The sequence below is a fragment of the Dreissena polymorpha genome, chromosome 2 (genome assembly GCF_020536995.1).
Source record: "Dreissena polymorpha isolate Duluth1 chromosome 2, UMN_Dpol_1.0, whole genome shotgun sequence".
In the NCBI taxonomy this organism is placed as follows: Eukaryota; Metazoa; Mollusca; class Bivalvia; order Myida; family Dreissenidae; genus Dreissena; species Dreissena polymorpha.
The window spans coordinates 56,020,074-56,045,090 of record NC_068356.1 but is presented as its reverse complement, the minus strand read 5'-3'; the positions used below and the strand labels follow the sequence as shown (position 1 = coordinate 56,045,090).

Here is a 25,017-nt window from a genome sequence, read left to right as displayed (position 1 = left end):
CACACTGTGTATAGGTTATAAATTTGCAATATGCTATTTAATGCCGAATACATGTTATGTTATGTTATGTTATTATGAACATAGAATTGACCAAAATGGCCTTTTAACAGATTTTGGCATGTTTTGAAGTTTATCATTAAATGCTTTATAATGATAAATGTAAACATTGGATCGAAAAAGCTCCAGTAAAACATCAAGAATAAAATTAAAAAAAGTAGCCCTCATCAGGTCTCGAACCAGTGACCCCCGGAGTCCTGGAGTAAAAACCTATTACACCGCTCGGCCATCCTGCCTAATATGTATGAGTGACGTTTTTTATACTTTATATAAGCAATCTTCATAGTTTCACAAAATTAAACGACAACAACAGAAATCTCCAAATTATTTAATCGTTTCGCGTTGCAACGCTTTATAATTTTCAGGTTTTTAAATCGTCAAAAGATGCATATAATGGCTATATTTTTAGACCATGGTAAATGTTCAGTATTACTGTTTCCTCACAAATATCATAACAAAAACGAAAATGTGCGAATCTGAAACAACTTTTTTCAATTTGTCAATTTACCAAAACGTGAAAAGATCCCTTTAAGCAACAAAACCACATCAATGGCAAATTTATCTGTCTTCAAATATATAACGAACTTTTCATATATTAGTTTGTCCACTTCAATCATTTTGAATGTGAAAAATAGACAGAAAAAAAGCCTGTACTATACCCCCACAAACGAAGTTTAGGGTGGGGGTTATATAGGAGTGAACTTGTCTGTCTGTCGGTATGTTTGTCTGTCGGTCTGTCCTAAAGCGTTTAAAAGGGCCGTAAAACAAAAACTAACATACTTGTTAATAAATTAATTGTATTCACTAAAACATAACTCGAAAAAACACCAGATTCTGCATATATCCTGACACTTATTCCACTGATCGGGTGTGTACGTTGGCCGGGGTGTTAGTGTGTACGTTGGCCGGAGTGTTGGTGTGTACTTTGGCCGGCGTTTTGGTGTGTATGTTGGCCGGTGTATTGGTGTGTACGTTGGCCGGGGTGTTGGTGTGAACATTGGCCGGCGTGTTGGTGTGTACGTTGGCCGGGGTGTTGGTGTGTACGTTGATTAAGTATATTGTAACCTAAACACAATGATAGCGAGCAGTGATTTAGGTAGTTTATCTTGAATGCTCTGAGCTTTAATGAGTACATACGAGCGACGCGGAGAGTCAATAGCTGGGAGTTGTATTATTGCAACTAGTGGTTTAGGTACAAAGTCCTCAAATACGGGGGAATTGTCTATACCTTCTCTAAAACTTATGTTAATTTGAAAATAACTTCAAAAATGACTGTATCTCGGACTTTGTCTGACTTAGTTACATTTATTACAATTCGGGTTTTTATTACAAAACGAGTTGTTACTGTCAACCCGAAATGTAATAATGCATCGCAACCCACTTTGTAAAAAACCAGTACATTCATGATTTGTTGATGGGGTATACAAGAACAAAGGTCGGGGAAGTGTCAATACCTTCTCTAAAACTTATGTTAACTTGAAAATAACTTCAAAAATGACTGTATCTCGGACTTTGTCTGACTTAGTTAATTTTATTACAATTCGGGTTTTTATTACAAAACGGGTTGTTACTGTCAACCCGAAATGTAATAATGCATCGCAACCCACTTTGTAATAAATTACATTCATGATTTGTTGATGTAGTCTATAAGAGCAAAGGTCGGGGAATAGTCAATTCCTACTCTAAAACTAATTTAAACATGAAAATAACTTCTAAACAAGTCTGTATCTCTGATTTAATGGACATGATAAAATTTATTACATTTCGGTTTTTTATTACAAAACGGGTTGTTACTGTCGATCCGAAATGTAATAATGCATCGCAACCCACTTTGTAATAAATTATTACATTCATGATTTGTTGATAGAGTCTATAAAAACACAGGTCGGGGGAATACCTACCCTCAATACCTACTCTAAATACATACTCTAAACAGTGTCAATACCTACTCTAAAACTAATTTAAACTTGAAAATAATTTTAAATAAGACTGTATCTAGAACTTTATCGAACATGGTACAATTGATTACATTTCGGGTTTTTATTACAAAACGGGTTGTTACTGTCGACCCGAAATGGAATAATGAATCGCAACCCACTTTGTAATAAATTATTACATTCATGATTTGTTAATGTAGTCTATAAGATCAAAAATCGGGGGAACATTCAATAACTTCTCTAAAACTAATTTAAACAAGAAAATAACTTCTAAAAAAGTCTGTATCTCTGATTTAATGAACAAGATAACATTGATTACATTTCGGGTTTATATTACAAAACGGGTTGTTACTGTCGACCCGAAATGTAATAATGAATCGCAAGCCACTTTGTAATAAATTATTACATTCATTATTTGTTGATGGAGTCTATAAAACACAGGTCGGGGGAATACCTACCCTAAATACCTACTCTAAATACATACTCTCAACAGTGTCAATACCTACACTAAAACTAATTTAAACTTGAATTTGAATTAAAACAAGACTGTATCTGAAACTATATCGAACATGGTACAATTGATTAATGCATCGCAACCAACTTTGTAATAAACTATTACATTCATGATTTGTTGATGGAGTCTATAAGAACAAAGGTCGGGGGAACAGTTAATACCTACTCTAAAACTAATTTAAACATGAAAATAACTTTTAAACAAGTCTGTATCTCTGATTTAATGGACAAGATAAAATTTATTACATTTCGGGTTTTTATTACAAAACGGGTTGTTACTGTCAACCCAAAATGTAATATTGCATCGCAACCCACTTTGTAATAAATTATTACATTCATGATTTGTTAATGGAGTCAATCAGAACAATGGTCGGAGAAATACCTACCATTAATACCTACTCTTAAAACATACTATAAACAGTGTCAATACCGACTCTAAAACTAATTTAAACTTGAAAATGAATTTAAACAAGACTGTATCTGGGACTTTTTCGAACATGGTACAATTGATTACATTTCGGATTTTTATTACAAAACGGGTTGTTACTGTCGACCCGAAATGTAATAATGCATCGCAACCCACTTTGTAATAAATTATTACTTCATGATGTGTTGACGGAGTCTATAAGAACAAAGGTCGGTGGAACAGTCAATACCTACTCTAAAACTAATTTTAACATGAAATAAGCTTCTAAAAAAGTCTGTATTTCTGATTTAATGGACATGATAACATTTATTACCAACCGGGTTTTTATTACAAAACGGGTTGTCCTGTCGACCCGAAATGTAATAATGCATCGCGACCCAATTTGTAATAATGATTACAATTCGTTTTTTTATTACAAAACGGGTTATAACAGAGCAGCAATCGAAAATCTCCGGGCGATATTTTTACTGTGAAGATATATGCTTTCTATTTTAATCGCCTAATATAAGTCGTGAATTTTTGATTTCTTAAATGCGGTTGAACATTGATTATAGGAATATGAATTATGATTATATAACTTTCAACTCGAACAGGTGCAGATGAACGTGTTGATATAAAAAGTCAATGCATCGCGTTATGTTCGTGAATACTGTTGGTCAACTGGGGTTCATGCGCGGCTACCATACACATTGATTCAGTTTTCATTGAAAAATATCGTTGAATTAACTACTGGACAAGCTTCCAATTATTCAAGTTAACAGTTTAAATGTTTGAATCCAAGTTTCGTGAGGCGTCTGCATGTGTCGTGTTTTAACTTTCACTTGAGGCTCAACCACACTGAGCCTTAAAAAGGTGTATTTCTGTTACGGTAATTGCGACATTAACATATAAATGTCGACGGTAAATGTTCAACGTAAAATAAAATGGCACCGGCGAAAATAATGAGATCATTAAACAACTTCCTAAATACATTCAAAAGCAGCAAAAATATATAACAGTTTTGATTTTATGTTCTCAGTATATGTTAAAAGTTTACTTAAATTAATTCGACATTTAACCGATAGCAAACTGATAATATTTATTCACGCATGGCATTGTTCAGATAACGTCCTTTTCGTTCAGCAAACTCAAATTTTGAAGAGTGTTATATAGTTTCTCATGTTGTTTCAAAATGAAGTATTGAACTAATTTTATAAATTGAAGCATGCAAATTTTTACTTTAATGTATAACATATAAAGTGTTACAGGTGCTCTTTTGAAATGTTCTTTTTTTCTATTGCGTAAAAAATATTCTTATTATTTTGCAGGACGACATCTAAAAACTCTTGATTAAACTAGCTACGTGGCGGTCCACATGCTATATCAACACAAGAGGCGTGCGTTACTGCAGTTTTCAACATTCCGCGCCGAAGGACAACCTTACTGATCGGTCAAGGGCACGGTATTATATTATCTGCCATTGTATTGAGTAATCATAGTGATACTTTTGATCAATATATAATGACTCAAACTTAATTTTGTACATTAACGCAGATAAGTAAAAAGGAAAATACATTAACGACAACTCCATTAACTGCTGTAATAGTTGGTCCATTGCATGAGGTAAGCGCACAAAAGTAGCAACAAATGTTCCCACTTCATCAAGTGTATTATTTTACTACTAGTTTAGTTCATGGCATCGAACACACCATGCAGTGTATGTCACATTAGCAGTTAATAAAAATTCTATATTTACTTCCATTTTACTTCCTTTTATTTGAAAGATTAGGATATATAAGAGGCCGTTGAACGAATTTTTCTTTTGGAAAACTATTCATTTTGCTCGCCCAGGTATATTAGAGGCGTAATGTTATTTATTTAACTTGAGTCATTCAACCGGCATATTACCTGACTAGGCTAATAAATCAATTGTGATGTATAAGGTAAGGCAGGTTTCATATTAGACGTGTGTTTTACACGGGAAGAAGCCATCTTATTTGCATTTTATTGAAAAGCAGTATTGTTAACGTTACATAACATAACTTAAACTTATGTACTGCAACGTGTCAGCTATGATCAGTTTATATGTACATGCACGCGTATTCGTGATCGTGTTAAAAATATTGATTTGTATTTCATGACAATTACCCGAACTATATCACATATTCTTGTCCATATAAGCTTATAACATGGCCTACGCTGCAGGAATGAAATAACGTAATGCTCAATTTTGTTTATTACACGGGTGTTATTACATTAGTTATATAACTGTGAAATTACGTCATTTTTGTGACGAAATGACATCATTATTCCAGCGAATGTCTTCAGTTAAATTCTTTAACAATGTGAATAAACGGTGAAAAGTGCATAAAATAAAGAGAATATTTGTTGGTCATGTTATAAATAGAATCTTAGATTCGTGGTCATTTTGTATTGAATTTATTAAACTCGTCATCTAAATAAAGATAAAAACTCGGCAAACCTCGTTGTTATCTTTATTTAGATGACGAGTGCAATAAATTCAATACAAAACGACCACTCATGCAAGATCCTATATTAATCGAATATCTCACTTCAGCACTGTATGGATGGCTGACAGTGGCACAAGACCTGATGAACCGGAAAGATTCCGAAGACAGGGCAGTGTGTCCAGCAAACAAGACCTGGTAAGATGATAAGTCGAGTGCAGTTTTGTCCACTACACAATGACAATTAACGCACTGTTTTCTCGTTTAGATGTCTGCGTTTCTTCTACCCCTATTATATTTATTAATGACATTTCAATCTAGACGGTTAATGTTTGCATAACTAACGACAGATATACGTTAACATCTTTAGAAAAAAAGAACAACGGTAAATTTATACTGTATATCAATATTTGGTCCCAAAATAAATACATAACTTCTGTAAAAAATGTGAAAAAATAATAATGATTACATCCGTTCTCATGAATCTTCTTAAATCCACTTATCAGTGTCTGCACGTGCAAAAGTACGACATAACTTTTTGACAAACGTTTTTCACAGTTTCCTTTCAAATTATTTAATAACTATTTAAACATCAAAATATTGTATTTACAAACATAACAATTTAAGCTTATATAATTTCGTTAAATTATGCAGCTTAAACTATAGCAATATAGTTTATTATCAATAGTTATAACATTATTCGTTCCGCATTTGCAATTTCAGATAATAGAGATTTAAAAATTATATGTTTTATATGTTTATGAATGGATGTCATAAATATATATGAACTCGCCGTTGATTACCGTCTATATTTTCAGTGTCTTTATTTCAATCCACTTAATTCAATTTATTAATTAATTCATGGTTGGCAATATTTGTACCGACTATTGGATTATTCACTGAGAACATACACACGAAATTGTAATATATTTTCACAAGATAATACTTAAGAAATACTATTTTTCTATCATGGTTTGTTGTCGAATTACCCACAGTAAGGAGTATTGATGCGTAGGAATTAAATAACGAGTGCGAAGTAACACGCATCTATACAACTTACTGTGGATTATTCGACAACAAACCATTATAGAAAAATATTATTTCGATTCTAACACGATTCTGATTGATTTGGTGCAAGCTTTAGGACGTAACTATATTTTTCAATACTCCGCCTTTCTTAGTACAAAGTTCACTATTTAGTGACGTCATTGATGTGTACAAACATATGACGTCGTTTTCATTCATAAATATTTTGCAAATTACGTCACTTTCATTGAAAACAACAATCGTAGAAACTTAATGACGGCACGTTTATTGATGCTACTGAAAAGCTGACATGCTATAAATGTTTTCTGAATTACGCTTCCTAACCAATAACATTCTTTGTATGTGTGGTTATGCCACTTATCACCAAATGTACAATTTGTTATTTCATAGCATTTATACATGCTACATTTATTACATTTCTTTCAGAGCGGGTTTTAGCACGTGCATTTTACTGCAATATTTTCTTTATTTATTCGGAACTATTTTCGAAACATTAAGCTCCGCCCATAAGTTATTGCAGAATAACCCACGCTTGATTTCCTTCTTTGTCTATAGAAAACAAGTCGCGTGCCGTGTTATAATTTTAAATTGATAATACATCGAATGGTATGGCCGTAAAAGAATATTTTAAATTGGAATAATTTTAGTATTGCTGATTTATTTGACGACTAACGATATAATGTTATTTATGACATGTAGCGTGTTTCTACTTGAAACGTTTTTTTAGATTCAGTGGGAAAATGCCTCCGTTGAGACATGCACTATACTGAGCTGGCTTGGTTACGGACAGGAGATCATACAGGCTCGGAGAGACGCATATCGGGAGTTTGGCAAGCTGTTAACTGCACGGGTATGTGGAGCGGCCACGTATATTATTACGGGTAGCAAAGGTGAGGGACTGAGCAGCTACTTGGAAAGTGATGTGGATATAATGGATGTAAATAATAGAGTATTTTGTTTAGAAGATGATGTAAATTCAAGTGCCTTTCCTGGGGAGATGACTGTGTTGAGATCACTCAGCCGCAGGAGTTACCATGGTCACTGTAGACTGCTACTGGAGAGACGCGGTACAACAATTCACAGGCACGTACGTGATGCGTTTTGTGATGACGGATATGGTCGCGAACTTTTGAGCAGTGACTTGTATGTTAATAACTGGTCGAAAGAAGACTTGACTGAGGGCATTGTGCAGCATGAGCGTGCGGGACCGTCAATTCCATATACAATGCATGGGAACTTGCACCGTGACAAAGTACATGCATTACATTACTACTGCCCCAACATTCTGTCAAAATGGGCCGCAAGACCTCGCCACTGGCCGCCACCGGAAGCCGTTCAGAGGGTCGTATCACTTGGGGCATTTCTTACGCCTGTTGGATTTAAAGAAAGTGAATATCAACATGTTGAATGGAGAGTGTGTTTTAACGCCGGTGAGACGGAACTTATTAGCAATCTTAATGACACTCAAACTAAATTGTATGTTTTATTGAAAATGATAAAGAACGATGTATTACATCCACGTAAGAAAGAAGTTTCATCGTACACGTTGAAAAACATCGTTTTATGGATGGCGGAAAATAATCCTCAAGCCTCGTTTCATAAAAAAAGTATTTTGCAGTGGTTGCATGAAGCATTGGATGCGCTTAGAGTTGCATTGATCACCTTAGAGCTACCATACTATATGATTCCAGAAAGGAATTTGATGGCAACCTCTGGACTGGATGAGGAACAGCAACGCACATGGATATCAACGATTACAGATATGCTCAATGAAGGTACTAGGGTGATACTCAGACTTCCAAAGATACGACAATGCATCGTAGCTCATCCTGAACCATTACGATGGTACAACGGGAGGAGAATAGAGCTGGAGTTGCTAACGCTCATGCGCATGAACAGAGACATAATCTGCAGGGATGAGAACGGGGAGTCTGACGATACCGATGCGATTGTGCAGGCATTAGAGAGACGAATAGACGAGGTTATAACGTATGTTTGCGTGAGGATGATAATGGAAGGGAGTCGAGTTATCAACACAGAGGCTATTTTTAATAGAATTCTGATGTAAAACGTTAACGATGATCAATAGATCACTAACAAGGCGCGGACAACACGTAATTATAACTTTTGACAATTTATTATCTTTAACGAATCACCGATCATTGTTGCCAAGAACGTGAAAATTATACAACTTATCGTTATAGTGATTTGTTCAGTAATTGATGTTTGACTTGCAGACGTTCGTTTCACTTTCTAAAAATGTGCACAATTTTACAAAAGATTTGTTTACAGTAGGCTGTAAAATTTACCGAAACAATAAATGTCGATACAATTTATTGAAAAATGTCAATCGCATATATGACAGTAGTTTGCAAAATAAAGTTATGTAAAGTAATTTTGCTGTATTGTATATATCTTAACAAAATATGTACGTATCGCGCTTGGAAACCACCGGTATAATTTCAAGTTATGCATATATTTCTTTTTAGAACTTATAGTAGAAACTCATTTTGTCGACATATGTAGAAATGTGACTTGTGTTTATTTGCGTATGCATGTTAGGAAATAAAGTGTGTTTGTGTCATTTGTATCTCATCTTCTTATCTAAATGTTCACTTGGTTTATGGTTGGTATTGTTAAAGCATTTGCACTGAATGAATATATGTGTTACTGGCAGTTACTGAAAGTCCACTGGTATTGTTGTAATTGCTGGAAATGTATCGATAATATTCTTGTTTTTCTGGTTGAATAGAAACATTGTTGTGATTTGTAATATTGATCAAAAAGTATTGAACGCATTGTTGCACTTATCGATAAAAATGGTGCATATCTGTGTTCATTCCTATTTTTAAAATGTCTTCAATAACGCTATTGTTGCATTCACAAATAAGAAATAAAGTGCAGTTGTTTTATGCGACTTTATTAAACTACTTCTCATGTGAATGTATAATTGCTCGTGTTTTTTTACTGGACAAGTGAATGTAAACTTTAATTGAACACGGATAATCTGTTTTCATCAAAACACATAGTTTGTATTGAATCTAAAGATACAAAGATATATGTTATAGTATTGATGTTTTTATGCGGAAATATTTTCATACATGATAAACGTAATGGTTGATTTTCGTTAATCTAGTTATACCGTTAATCTCGTTTTGTTCTAAGCGTGTGTATCCTTATGTAAGTTTTCTTTTTGTTAGTTTTTTAAAGAGGCTGTTTTCGGAGAAACTCCGAGCTATTGCCATAGCCAGCTCGTCGTCCGCCGTCCGCCGTACCTTGATATTTTGCATTCATGTGTATCTCATGGAGCTGCACATTTTGAGTGGTAAAATTGTAAGGTGAACATCATCCTTCAAGGTATAGGGTCGAAAAAACAAAGTCAAGGAAAGTAATAAGCTTTAAATGGACATAGTTATCTGACCTGCCCACGTATATATTTTTGTTAAATTAATCAAAGCGGCGCAGTAGGCGGCATTGTGATTGCTAAACAACTGGTAGGTAAATCTGAAGCAGAAATACTAACTATTCTCAAAAATAAATTCCCTGAAAGAGAGGCTGAGCAACTCAACATCAAATTAACACCGCCCGTGCAACCATCACCAACGCCCGTTCAACCCACAAAACCAAAACAGGTCATGAACCCTCCTCCCACACAACAACAACAATCACAGCAAGCAAAAACCCACAACCAAACCATTAACGCAAACAACCCGGTCACCCCCAAACAACAACAACAACAAACACCACGACGCACACAACTCCAACGTCACTACTGGCAACCTAAAAACCATGAGAGCTCGCCTGTACACATCCATAGGAAAAACTTAATCTGAACCGGTACCGCCCGAATCCTATCATCATGCGACATAGCCATCACAGAAGGCAAGCGCTCGCGCCGCCGTTTCCGATATACTTCCGCCACGCGTACGGTTTATATTAATAGAACAACCCCTTAAGCTTGTACAATCTCCCAATACAAGCCACTCAATTGCTACGACAGCACCAAATATTACTTCAAATCTTACCGTAATGTCGTGGAACGCCCGAGGGGTTGGCTGTCATGATACCAATAACAAATTGTATGAGCTCCAAAATTATGTAAATAATAATGAGATACATGTTTTATGCATCCAAGAAACAAACTTTAGAAGCAAAAATAAACAAGTTCATTTAAAAGGATACCAAGAACCCGTGAGATCAATAGAAGGAAAAAAGGCAACGGCCACGGGGGTAGCTATATATGTAAAATTGGGAATCCCATTTACTGAAATCAAGATTAACCAAGATTGCCCGATTGAGTCGTGTGCTATCACACTCTACCTCGATAAAAACCTGTCCTTTCGTATCCAATGTGTATACGCTCAAACTGTAGAAAATACTCTCAAAAACTACTCAAAATTTTTTCACTCTTTAGACCATAGACAAAACAATATTATCATTGGCGATTTTAACCTCAAACACCCTTGCTGGAACCCCGAGGGCGATCCACGATGTGATGATCATGCGGAAAATTTATTAAAATTACTAAATAACACAAGCCTCAATTTCTTAAACGACGGACAGGTCACGAGACTGGCCGACCGCGCCGGCCATTCTGACAGCGCGATCGATCTCGCCCTTATATCAGCTAAATTACAAGCGATAAGCGACTTCAATGTACTCGACAATTCATTTGGTAGCGACCATCTCCCTATCGTGGTGAATTTAAAACTGAAAATTGAACACACCCTTCCGTCAATACAACATAAGTGGAAAATCCATAAGGCTACACTTGATCAATGGAATAACTTTAAAGTTCAATGCAATAACGAATTTCTGCCCAACGAAGATAATACTGACTCTAACACTCACTTCCATTCCTATCTAAATAAACTCACGACAACGCTAGACAATTCTATTCCCATAGCCAACAAAACACCTAAAAAAATTAAACGCTCTGTACCTTGGTGGAACGAGGAATGTGAAACCGCTATTAAATACCGCGAAAAGTGCAGGAAAAAATGCATCAGAATCAGAACGGGTCCCAAATATGAAAAACTTAAAGAAGCCCGCGCTACGGTAAAACAAGTAATTAAAACAGCAAAACTAGATAGCTGGAACGAGTTCTGTAACAATCTTTCGTATAAAACCACTAGCAAAGAACTTTGGTCTCAAGTACACCGTATGCAAGGCAGACCGCCTCCTATAACTCCGATATTCCGCATCAATAATGAAATACTTGTAACAAACGCCGATAAAGCTACGGCCTTAGTACGCCACTACCAAACGGTAAGCAGCGACGAAGGCTACTCTCGAGCCTTCATTGCGCGAAAACTTAAAACTAAAAATGAATTTCCAGAATGGCTCGAATTTCATACACAGACCAAAACTCACAAATACAATTCGCCTTTTAGCTTATTCGAACTAGAAACAGTCTTACTGACTTGTAAAAATGGCGCGCCAGGTGATGATAATATACATTAAAAAATACTGAAACAACTCCCTCTCTCTGCAAAACAAGAGCTCCTCGCCTTATACAATAAATCGTGGGCCGAAGGCACCCTCCCTGATGAATGGCATGAGGCAACAATTATACCGATCCTCAAACCTAATAAACCCAAAGAATCTCCAGCCTCATACCGGCCGATCTCGTTAACATCAACATTCACAAAACTAATGCAAAAAACGATTAAACCCCGATTATGCGCTTATCTTGAAAAACACAACCTAATTTCGAAAAATCAATCAGGGTGTAGAGCTCACCACTCGTGCGAAGACCATATAGTGCGCCACGAAGCCGACATCAGAAGAGCTCAAAATCTAGGCCAATCGGTAGCAGCCGTTTTCTTAGATCTCACTGCCGCGTTCGATAAATTATGGAATGAACATGCGATTCTTATGCTACATACACTAGGTATAGAGGGCACCATGCTCAAATGGCTCGCAGCCTTCCTCACAACGCGGAAAATAAAAGTAAGACTACATGACGCGACTTCCGAAACGGTCGAGACAACAAACGGCTGCCCCCAGGGAAGTGTTCTCTCCCCCATATTATTCTCCGTTACAATGAACTCGCTAGAACGCACGATTCATAAGCATAATGCACAAAATAAAAAAATGCACATCTTTGTAGATGACAGTGCCATATGGACTACCTCATGGTCGCCTAAACTAGCAATTGATAAAATTCAAAACGCCCTGACTGCTATAGAAACTTGGAGTGCATCATACGGCTTTCAAATTAATCCCTCTAAAACTCAAGCAATTGTTTTTTCTAACCGCGCATCCAAAACAACTTCTAAAAAAATCACAGAACTTTCGCTATTAACACTATGTGGCGCTACGCTCCCGTACCTCGACAAAATTACTTTCCTAGGAATGACATTTGATAAATACCTAACATGGGAAGAACACATCCTCAAATTAACAGTGCGCTGCCAGAAAGATCTTAATTTTCTCAAATGCATCCAAAAAAATAACTGGGGCACAGACAAGAAAGCACTGATGAGTATTTACAAAGCCACTATCCTGGCAAAGATAAATTACGGAAGCATAGCATATAACTCAGCCAGCGATAAACTACTTAAAAAGCTACAAGTTATCCAAAACACGGCACTCAAAATAATCACGGGCACACGTAAAACCACAAGCACCGTTCTTATCCATCTCGAGTGTGGAATGCTTGACCTGGGCCATCAAAGGCAAATAAATCAAATGAAGTATTACGCGCGCACTAATCCTATGGAAAACAACCTACCGATCAACTCAAAGGTCACCGAAGACCCGGCCTACCGAAAACCTAAAAGTCGCATTAGAGACCCGTACGCGCAAAATGTCCGAGCGCTTAATTTATACTACAAAATTAACGAAATTGAACTCCAACCACCTACCTACTACAGCCTTAGTGAAATAGTAAAACCTGACATCGACTTTCATCTATCAACACTGATTAAACGAGAGCGCCGATGGCGTTAAAAGCATAGGTGCAAGATACAGGGAAGAATGGCGTCACGTGGTATAATGTAGTTCGATATCGCCATCCGCGAATTTCTCAAATCAATAATTTCAAATAATTACCGACTATTTAAATAGATAATCTTTCCATTTACATCAGTGTTTGAAACGCTTATACAAATTAATTACCCAAGCCTTTCAAAATTTAAGCACGGACAGATCTGTATCGAACTATTCTTTTCACAAATGAAAATAGACGCTACCCTATTCGTCTGCGTCAAGAATTTGTCGTAAAACTTGTGGTAAGCGTTAGATGCAGACGTGCACAACAGATTGAGTTCTGAATACAGATTTCTGAATGCAGATTTTTATAGAAACTCCTCACAGCAGTTACTTCCCTTGCTTCGCCCGGCCAGTAACTTCTAGTATAAGGGAGGCCACTGCGTAGGAGATTGAGATTTATAGTGCAGATAGAATTGTTTTACGAACGAAATTTGTTTTAGGTTATAAGAAGATTTTTTGACATAAAACGGTCTTAGAAAAATTCACTAAAAACGGTGTCAGCAATATTCTTGGAAGAAAACGTTAGAAAAACGTTTCCAAACATTTTTTGTAAGAATGACCATATACTAAATTAAATAGATATTTCGTCTGATTTTTGATCAGGTAAGGCTTCATAATGGGCAACCGATCGATATGGATTTTCGAAATGTGGTATATACCATAAGCATAGGTGCGTAAACGCACCTATGCTAAAAATCCGAAATCGACTCCAATAGCGCAACCATAGCCTTAAATTACATAAATAATACATACGGCGGGTATACACAGATTTTCACAGACGGTAGTAAAAACGGGGATTTAAAATTAGCCGGCGCTGTGTACGTAGTATACAACCCTCAAAATGCCATTATCCACCACAACAGATTAAAACTTAAAAAGAACTTTCCATATTTGCCTGCGAGCTAGCAATAATTAATGACGCAGTAAGGTGGCTTAACACGCTTAACACGCACGAACAGACAAACTACGCGATTTTAACCGACTCTCTTAGCGCATTGCAAGCACTAGACGCAGGATCCTCGAAAACGCGACCAGATTTGATATACGCAGCTCTAAAAGGTATCACAAAACTGACTAATAAAAAAACATATCTCTTAAACTTATATGGATACCTAGTCATGTAGGCATCCCGGGCAATGAATACGCAGATAAACTTGCCAAGTTAGGATCCCAAGACGGCCTACTCTCTGAACTAAAACCCAGCGCACGCGAAATTATAGCCATTATAAACCAAAAAGCGTACAATGAACAGGACTACAAATGGTCAAAATACTCCACTCAGCATGATTTACCACTTATCACTAACCCCAGCCATAAGATCCATATCTATAGCCCCATTAAGCAAGAAGATAGGGCATATACGCGTATGCGCTTAGGGGTGACTAGGTTACACGGTGATAGCTACGAAACTGTTCTGTGCCCCAAATGCAGTGTCCCAGACACCTTCGAACATTTATTCTTCATATGCCCTCAACACGCGGCCCAAAGACTAGAACTAAGTGCAGGTATAATAGCAGCATATAACAATATCTCTGTTAAAATTGATCGCCGTCTACTGTTAATGCCGCCGAACAAGATCGGATCCGTTATAAGACATGTTTTTAAATTTTTGCGAGATACGGGATATCTCAATAAAATATAAATACACTAATTACATCGCACATTAGACAAACAATTAAAATACTCCGCTAAGCGAGCTTCCACTGCGTATGCCTTATTAAAATAAAATATAAATATTACAGGTTAAATACACAGCAATCTTAGCAATCTAAATATTATAAATATTACAATATAAATACACTAGATAAATTGCTTCCCTAACAACCTAAATATTAAACCGTAGACCCTTGTGACTGCTGAAAGCGGGAGTCCCGAGTGGGACGCCGCGGTGATGCGGGAGACGCCGCAAGAGAGAAAATATTATAATAGTACATATATCTATCGATTTATCCCAAGAATTTATACAGACGTCATATATCCGTAACACTATCTCTTCGTCCCCATACTAATAGTAACTTAAGGTTTAATTCCCATATATATTGCAAAACAAACATAAATATGTACGAAAAGGACTATTTTTACGATTTTTTGCGTAATTCAATTATCTCCCTTACAAAAACAAGATATAAGGCAATTCGCATTAAACGAACAATTATATGAACACCTTATTTCTGTACCAATAGCCATTTTTACTTAATACTAATAGTAATTTATTTTTCAACCCACCACCGACTTGAAAACAGACACAAATATAAGGGGAAAAAAAGACTCATTTTGGAACATTAACGGCTTAGAATTACCTCCCTTGCAATATAAAACATATATGGAAATACCCCACAAACGCTCGAAACTTCAACCATTTAGCGTCACAAAATCTATTCTGTTAAAATTAAGACTAAAACTAGATTCATACCTGCACTTAATCTATAAAATAAAGCGATACAGTAGGGCATATTAACCAAACCAGAATCTTCTTGCATAAATTATCTTCCTTAGGCTTATCCGAAATAGCAAAAATATGCGTATAAACAAGTCGCGTAACTTTCAAAAGTGCGAATAAAGCGCGTCCCGGTGCCGGAATAAAAACACATCTAGGTAACTACATAACATTAACCCTGTCTGCCGGACCCCGTCCGTGGACTATAGCCATAAAGGGGCCCTCTGGGCGGGCACGGATGACTGGTCACTTCTGTGTGTCAATGGGGCCGCTCGCCCGGGCCCGCACAGAGTGAACCTACGGTATTATCACGGCCTGAGCATAACGCGGATATGACAACCGACCTATAGTTACTTCGTCGCAGGGCATAGCCAACGGGTCACACCTGTGTGTCAGTGGGGCCCCCTGGTCTGTGCCCTGTGACGACGCCACGGATGGGCAAGGGCTGACAAGCTACACATTATAACCCAGTAAAACAATAACAACACTCTCTTAATAAAACGACGGAAGGGATTACGGTACCGAATATAACTGTCAACCAAATCATGAAATGTATCGGCCGCCTGTCTCGTTAACAACCGCGACCGTACAACATAAACGCAATTTAACCCTAAGGGCACGCTATCAGAATCAATGACGGATAGGTACGCTTGATAAAAATAAAAACGAACATCTGTAACCACTATGTAACGATATGGACAAATCTAAAAGCCCCCCCTTTGTAAACCAAAAAATCGGGCTAACAGTATCCGGGTTCCGCGAGACCCTCCCCCCCCCCTGTGCTGGTCCTCGTTATTTTAAAAATTTTCCGCTGCACCCAGCACGCAGCAGCCGACGACGACGGTAGTGGGGTAAGCACGCAGACACTACACTTCCGCACAGAGACGGAAGCCGCATTAAGTGCGCACTCAGGTAACTCAATAGAGAAACCTTCAGTACAACCCCTTTAGATGTAGATATCACAACCATGTATTTTATATATGCATTATATAAAAAAATGTTGGATGGAGCGTGTCGGCTGGGGTGGTGAGGCGCCCCCCCCCCCCCCCCATCGCACTCTGGCTCTGTCGACACGACCCACCCAAGATGACCAAAACAAGAAAAGTGATGATAATTAGTATATTTTTTTCTCAGTGTATATATAGAATAACTTATTGCAGTCCATTCATTTACTAACCATTGTAATAGCCACAATAACACATAGAACTGCTGCCTCTGATATCATACATAACCAGAACCAGTAAAGCGCTCACTCTCCTAATACCAAACTACCATAACCACAGTCCATCTCTTCTATCATCAAATAAATGATCTATCAAAAACAAAGTCTGGCCCACACAACACCACAGTGACATAGGCAATCACCTCAGAAAAAAGAAAGAAAATCTCGAAATTGTCTTAGCCCACAAAACAAAATAGTCATCTTGGTCCATTTACACACACTCAGTCCCTCTCTTCTATCATCTAGTACATGATCTGTCAAAAATCTAGTCTGACCCTCACAACAACATACAACCATTTCCCAAAATAGCAACAGAGAGTGCCCAAGCTTCTATAAAATATGACACAAGGCAGCAGATCTGTATATGTACCAATACTAACACTATATACTAATATGTCCTCAGCGAGAGACGCTACATGCCGTCCCTCTTGAAAGATACTGAAAAGAATGACTGTTTGCAGTTCATTTGTACACTAACCATTATATGTTCCTATGTAGCCGGATCGAACCCTTAGCTCGACATACCCTAGACCAGACCACGATACTAACCTGGCATATTACACAAACACATAGGAATGCTGTCTTTGCTTTTATAACCAGAAACACTAACGTGTGCGCTCTCACTAATACCAATTTTACTCAAACTCAGCCCCTCTCTTCTTTCATCAAATAAATGACCTATCAAAACTAGTCTGGCCCTTACAACACCACAGTCTCACAAGACACTTAACACATCAATAAGAAAGAATTTACAAAGAGATTGTCTGCCCCCCAACGAACTAGTCATCTCGGCCCAATCAAACAAACATAGTCCCCTTCTTCTATCATCAAATACATGATCTTTCAAAAACTAGCCTGCCCTTCGCAATAACATCCAAACTATATACCAAATAGCAACAGAGAGAGCCCACGTTACCGCAAGTTATGACACAAGACAGCAGAACTACACATGTATATAAGTACCAATACTAACACTATGTACTAATATGTCCTCCGCGAGGGACGTTAAACGGGGATGCAGTGTATCGGTGCTTTACACCGGGCACTTAAAAGAACCAGGGGCGCCTCTGGAATCGGGGCGTTTACTGTATCCTGCTCGAACCCCCACTAACAACTCTCATGGGGCGGAGAGCACAACAACCACACTTGGGTAAATGAAAGCTAGAATACAGGACATAATCTATAATACTATGAGTTTTACAAATTAATATCAAACATAAATAAATCCTATGATATATCAACGGCGTTTTTAGATCATTTATTTACTTTACCTATCCAATTATAATAGCAAATACAACATAACTACAAAATTAATACATCCCAGCTTGATACATGGTCTGGATGTTTGGCAGGCGGGTGGGAAAGAACGATGGTGACTCTGGGTAGGGCTTTGGGGGGCTCCATGGTTGGTTCTTGACTGATTTGTTGTCGCGCGCAGCGAGTGTGTGGATGAGAGTGCTTGTCTCGGGGGTCTCCAGCGGTTGGGTGCTCAGGCCGGGGCCGTATGCGGGAGCAGGGGGGGGGGGGGGCTCGGGCTCGCTCGGCGTGGGTGCGCTTGTGCGGGGGCGGCGGGTTCTGCGATCTGGGAACTGCAACAATATACAACCCTTCACGACTGACCGACGACCGTAAATAACCGACAGACACCTCCTCTTCCGCTCCAGACAAATGCACAACAATCACATACCACACACTATACACAACCATACACAGATCACCACCAAGGAACCCGGAACACACGGGCGTGGCGCTCTCATACGCGCCACCCGTAATGAGTGGGGGTGTGAGAGCGATACGTGTGTGTGTTCCGGGTCTTACGTACCGGGTGGTGTTGGGATGTGGGTCGCGTTGAGTGTCTTGTACATTAGTAATGTGCGGGACACTCGGCGGGATCCGCACCTCATCACCACCTTTAGGTAGATAGCACATTAAGGTCTCATTGGCCAACGTGCACGGAACTCTTTTAAAAATTAAAGTATCTGGCGAATACCCGGGAAGCCGGGGTAAATTTGACCTACTTTTGCTCTAAAATTAATCTTTTTCCCCTGAGAGGTCACAGGGGCAGGTCGGGCTACCGTAACCTCGTGAAGAGGCCAGTAGGACCTGTAAATAAACTCTGAAACACACACAGGCGGCATTGTGTTTCTGACAAACACATTGTGGTTAAGGTCAAGGTCAAGGTCATCCTTTGCGGTCTATGGTAACAATTACAGATTTAAAGGAAGTAATAAGCTTTAAAAAGGTAGAAAATTATTCAATATTGAACCAGCGGTATAATTTCAATCTTGCGGAAATGGAAATACGTTTTCTACGCTGTTGAACTAGATGTTTAATTAATTGTTTTGTACTTTTTCAAAAAATGCAAATAATTGTTTATTAATTTGATAAAACTGGGCATAATGCATGTGCGTTAAGTGCCGTCACAGGCTAATCAGGGACTACACTTTAAGCACAAGCATTATGCCCAGTTTTCTCATAACGCGACTCATTCAAGTACAGCGCTTGATTATTTGATGTTTATATTCGCGATAAAGGTGAATCAAGTGCATGAGAAACGTTTTCTGACGAACATATCTAATCCTTATTGGTATTCTTAATATTGGGCGCATATCGTAGCGGTAATGATGTGAGCCGCGCTCTGCGAAAACTGGGCATAATTCATGTGTTGAAAGCGTCGTTCCAGCTTAGAGTTTGCCAACCACACAGGCTTATCAGCCACTTTCCGCCTAAACTGGATTCTTAATATGAAGATACTTTTTTACAGCGAAAAATACCATTAACGCGATATGTATCGTATCTGATTAGCATGTGTGCGGACTGCACATGATAATATTGAAGGACGCCTCACACACATACATTAATCCCCGTTTTCCCAGAACGCGTCTCGATATATATCTAGCTGTTTCGGAAGGTAGCCGCCAGTGTCAAACCGCGCCTACATTCGTTATCCCGCTCCAAAGATAAACGTCATAGCCCCCGTACATAAAGACGATTATATTTTGCGTTTGTGTAGAGTATCATTAGAGTTAGCGGTCACTGCGTATTTTGCACTGGAACACCTACCCCGAGTGTTATATCATACGTTTGTTTAACGAATTGTATTACGTTTAGCAGTCATCGTGTAAGATGCACTGACATACATACCGTGACTGCTATATTTTACGTGTGTTTCATGCAAACAAATGCAAATACTAGCCATCCCGCATTATGACTATTAACACCTTCTGTGACTATGTGAATATGTATGATAAAGTATAGTTCGCCAATATTAACGTGGCACTGACCTTTATGTTTGACAATATTTAGGTACCGATATTGAAGTGAGTTTAATCTGTTGAAGAGTACCTGAGTGAGTTCACTGTAACGGTCTCACTAAACGAATGCAAAACGCGCAAGAATACAACCAAATGAAATATTGACCACGATCAATGAGTACAATGTTGAATAGATGGATTGTTGTAATTGTTTGATTGTATTTTTGGCTGGACCTGTTTGTGTTACTTTTCATTTACATAGAATACAGCGTCTAAAATGCTAAACTCGAATCGGTTAACATCTCTAATAATATTGATCACGTAAATAATTAATTATATTATGACCCATTAGCGGGGGTTGCATTATCAGGAAACAGCACATCAGTGTTCCGCTTGCGGGTCATTTGATATACCGAGTTATTGATCTGTAGCCTGCAGACTTAAAAAATAGTTCCTTCAAGACATATCGAATATCACTACTCATCCACATATTATCCAGTGCAAACGACTTCTTAAAAGGACATGTTCGCATCGAAAACAAAATCGAATTTTAGTTGCACATTCCTAAAAATAACTTTAGTATTTATGTTGCGGATGATACTTAAAAATGCTGTCGTCAAAATACTGTTATATATTTATCAGTTTATTTTTATTAAACAAACATGAAGCATTGTTTACGTGAACAGATTGAACAGTTTGAAATGTTCTATGTTTTTTATGAAGAAAACTGACAACACGGCACAATATAACATACAGCCACTTTAGAAAAAGAAGAATGCTTTTCCACAAGCATTCGGTTGCAAAAGGATTCAGATTGATATCCAGATAGATTTATCTCTTTTGTATTTTGTCCGTATGGTTTATAATTGCTTGTAAAGACATTAAATGGAGTGCCTTTTTATGTTCTCAAACAAACGTGATTTTAAATTTTTACATTACATGGCAGATATGCGCGGGGAAAAGAAACCTCTTAGGTCAAGACGCACATCCTAGATAATACGGGTACATCAATAAATATTTATTGTCTGCGTTTTTAAGATATGAAGATTCAATAAACCTATGTTTAAGAGACGCGGTCACATAATAGTATGCTGTATTTTATGCATGTATGTTTTTCAACGTCTTTTCCATAGTATCCCTTGTGAGCTAGGAAGCCTTTAGAAGATCTTCTCCGTAGATATCAGGTACTCGTTCTACCAGGATAGCAGAGAATGTAACATACAAGCTGGGGTTAACGAAACAATCTAGCTTATATAAATAGGATTGACTTCTTTCTTACATTGACATCGTATATCAATGGAATTACAAACATGAACAACAATAGCGTGAAAAATTGGATTCAGGCAAGCAAATAGTCGCCCCAAAACGAAATATTATATTCATTATTCAGACCTCAGGGTATGGGGTAAAAGATATAGCGTTGACTGCTTCGTATACCGGAGAAGGAGAAACACATAATGGTACATCAAACATAATTTGTCAGTTGTTGTCAGTGTGCTGTTTGTGTTTTATTCAAAATCAGGAGGAACCTGATTCGGATCGGCTAATTTTCAAACCGGTTTTAATCCCAGATGCTTTGCATTGACCGTTCTAATACGGTGAGCCCTGTTAAATTAGTTTATTTTTATGCTGCGTGTTATGTTATGAAAGTTGTTAATACGAGTCGTGTTCTGAGAAAACTGGGCTTAATGCATGTGCGTAAAGTGTCATCCCAGATTAGCCTATGCAGTCCGCACAGGCTTATCAGGGACGACACGTTCCGCTTTTATGGTATTTTTAGTTTCAAGGAAGTCCCTCCTTGCCGAAAATCAAGTTTAGGCGGAAAGTGTCGTCCCTTATTAGCCTGTGCGGACTGCATAGGCTAATCTAGGACGACACTTTACGCACATGCATTAAGCCCAGTTTTCTCAGAACGCGACCCACAAAATCAAGACAACTATCTCCTGATAGAGTTTCTGGATTCAAAAAATGTTTCCTCCTTTTGTATAATTTTTACTATAAAGTTATTAAATGGAAAAACTTGTATGTGAAATTTATCGAGATTTAATTTAAATAATGAACATATGACATTCAAATAGTGTTACCCATGTCCAATACAATTTTAACCCATAAGATCGCATCCTGCTTCGACGACTATCCCATTGAGTGTTCCATTGGCATCAAGAGCTCTCTGATATAATAGAACGTTACCATGTAAACAGTTTTCATTTAGCGTTTTCCACTGTGACAGTTAACCATCCAAACGTAACGATGCATACAATTTAAACTCAATTTGAAATTACTGCTCGCAACTTATATGAAGATAGTTTGAATATGGGGACCAGACATTCACCAATCTGCTATCACGTCTCTGTGCTTTTGCAAAACAATGCAACGCCTCTAAAATATCATATACTTCTTGATAATATAATTATGCAAATATTTAATAGTTCCTACTATTATAATTTATTTATAATGTTTAAAACTATTACATTTTTATTGAGTATAGAACAATAATAAGTTTCTTGGTATTTCATATTCACATTTAATTTCTTGTATTGCAATGGAAGTAAACACATCCGCCGACCCTTGTCTACTAGATACCTCGAGTGTTGTGTCGGTGTAGACCACCGCACTTGTATATCAAGACAAACCGGTCAAGTCCTATATCCTTGTTCAATAAAAATCTAGCCGCCTGCGAAAGACATGAGGCCGTACAGCACTTACGTTTGTTAATTATTTTAAGGCCTACGTTGTTTTAATTCGGTTTTCATTACCAGCAATAAAATGTAGATTTTTCAAATAACAAAATGACCAAATGGAACATTTTCAACTTTGCACGAATATTAAAAAATATTATAATTTTGATATGAATGCTTCACACAAAACTGTTCATTTTGGGGAACACATAAATGTAGGTAGGTTTTAATCATACACGATCGAGGACACGTTCTAGCGTCAGTATAAAAAGTGGAACTTGAAAAAGCAAAACATGCATACTCCTGTAATAGCCTAAGTGCGAATGTCCGTTACTGGCTGTAAATGTAGGAAATGATTTATAAATTGATCACACTGATGTTCAGTTAAACCACTGCTTGTCTGTCCGTGCCTATTGGTCCACAAAGATGAGCAAGGCTGTGGTTTTCCTCTTCGTCATAGGTCTTATGATCTCCGTAGTGACAGGTAAGACTTGTGATGCAATTCATTCACTTAATTAGTGCTAAAACCGCTACTGCTTCTGCTACTGCTATTGTTCTTCTACTGCTGTTACTGATTATTCTCTTGCTTCTATTAGTGCTACTTTTAAGACTCAATTTTCTTTGTTTGTTATATAAGTTTATATAAGTCGAATATTGATAGAACGATTGTGGGGGCGATATTTATTAAAATCCGCTTTGACAACTGCTGGGCATCATTTAAGCAGCGTCATGCGAAAATGGGGTTTATGTCATATATGACCAGTGTGCGTTGTTTGGTCAGGAGCCAACCTGTCCGGTATAACGAGCAAGGCTCCGTGGTCTCATGAACGGACCGCGGCAAGCGTAGCTCATGGCCAGTCTTTCTATTCGCACACTATGAGTCGCGTTCTGAAAAAACTGGGTGTAATGCATGTGCGTAAAGTGTCGTCCCAGATTATCCTGTGCAGTCCGCAAAGGGTATGTGTAGTCCTCACAGGCTAATTAGGGACGACACAGTCCGCCTAAATTGGAATTATGCTAAGAAGAGACTTCATTTAAAGAAAAATTGTCATAAAAACGGAAAATGTTGTCCCTGATTAGCCTATGCGGATTGCACAGGCTAATCTGGCACGACACTTTACGCACATGCATTATGCCCAGTTTTCTCAGAACACGACTCGTATTGTCAGGAGCTACGCTTGCGGCATATGTCATACGCGAGTCATATGATAATAGTTCTACGCTTGCAAGAAATTAAACGAGTATCAATACAACAAAATGTTCATGCAGGTAATTTATGCTCGTGTTAATAAGTGTAAACAACTCTATGAAATAAATACAATGTAAACAGTGTAAAATCGACAAATGTTCATCTATAAGGTCACACTGCCTCTTTTCATCATCACCAGCAATCCCCCTCCCACACCCCGGCATGTTTAATACTGGCTAAAACCCGGCGTTGTTGATGTATTTTTAGCCTGGTGGTCGACGGACTCACCTCTTCGGTTTCCAGACGACTGTAACAGCGAAGCCTTGTGGACCTTTGCGACCAACTGCGGGCTCTCGGAGCTCTCCATGGTACGCAGTTAATATCTACGATGGACACATTTGTTTTGTTGTTGTTGAACGACCGATTTAACAACTTTTTTTTATTATTGATGCTTATCGATTTGTACGGGGCAAGTAGGAAATCTGAAGTCTAGATATTAAACGCTTTACGGTTTGGTTGAGTATACGCTTAAAATATAGACAAATGAGACATATTAAATGTTACATATTGGTCGTGCTCTGTATAAAGGGGGTTTAATGCATGTGCGTACAGTTTCTTCCCAGATTAGCTTGTGCAGTCCACACAGGCTTATCAGTGACGATACTTTCCGCTTTTATGATATTTTTATTATAAAGAAATACTCTTCTTGAAGAAAATTCAGTTTCGGCGGAAAGTGTCGTCCCTGATTAGCCTGTGTGGACTGCACAGGATAATCTGGGATGACACTTTTTGCACATGCATTGAACCCTTTTT

General features: G+C 37.8%; 3 protein-coding genes across 15 annotated transcripts in view; 2 read left to right on the top strand and 1 right to left on the bottom strand.

Moving 5' to 3' along the window:
• Nucleotides 1–25,017, bottom strand: part of LOC127867104 (dihydrofolate reductase-like) — a 632,040-nt gene that overhangs the window by 54,012 nt on the left and 553,011 nt on the right. The gene's annotated exons all lie outside the window — the stretch shown is intronic.
• LOC127867113 (uncharacterized) overlaps nt 1–25,017 on the top strand; it is a 707,753-nt gene that overhangs the window by 223,418 nt on the left and 459,318 nt on the right. For 6 of the 11 annotated variants that reach the window (XM_052408141.1, XM_052408142.1, XM_052408148.1 and 3 more), the window contains exon 2: nt 24,472–24,572. In XM_052408141.1, coding sequence (XP_052264101.1) covers nt 24,472–24,572 — 101 coding nt within the window. Of the gene's footprint in view, nt 1–23,387; nt 23,500–24,471; nt 24,573–25,017 lie in introns of those variants that run through there. The other 5 variants (XM_052408150.1, XM_052408139.1, XM_052408146.1 and 2 more) reach the window with 2 other exon arrangements.
• The window catches only part of LOC127867094 (uncharacterized), a 514,868-nt gene that overhangs the window by 245,131 nt on the left and 244,720 nt on the right, over nt 1–25,017 (top strand). The gene's annotated exons all lie outside the window — the stretch shown is intronic.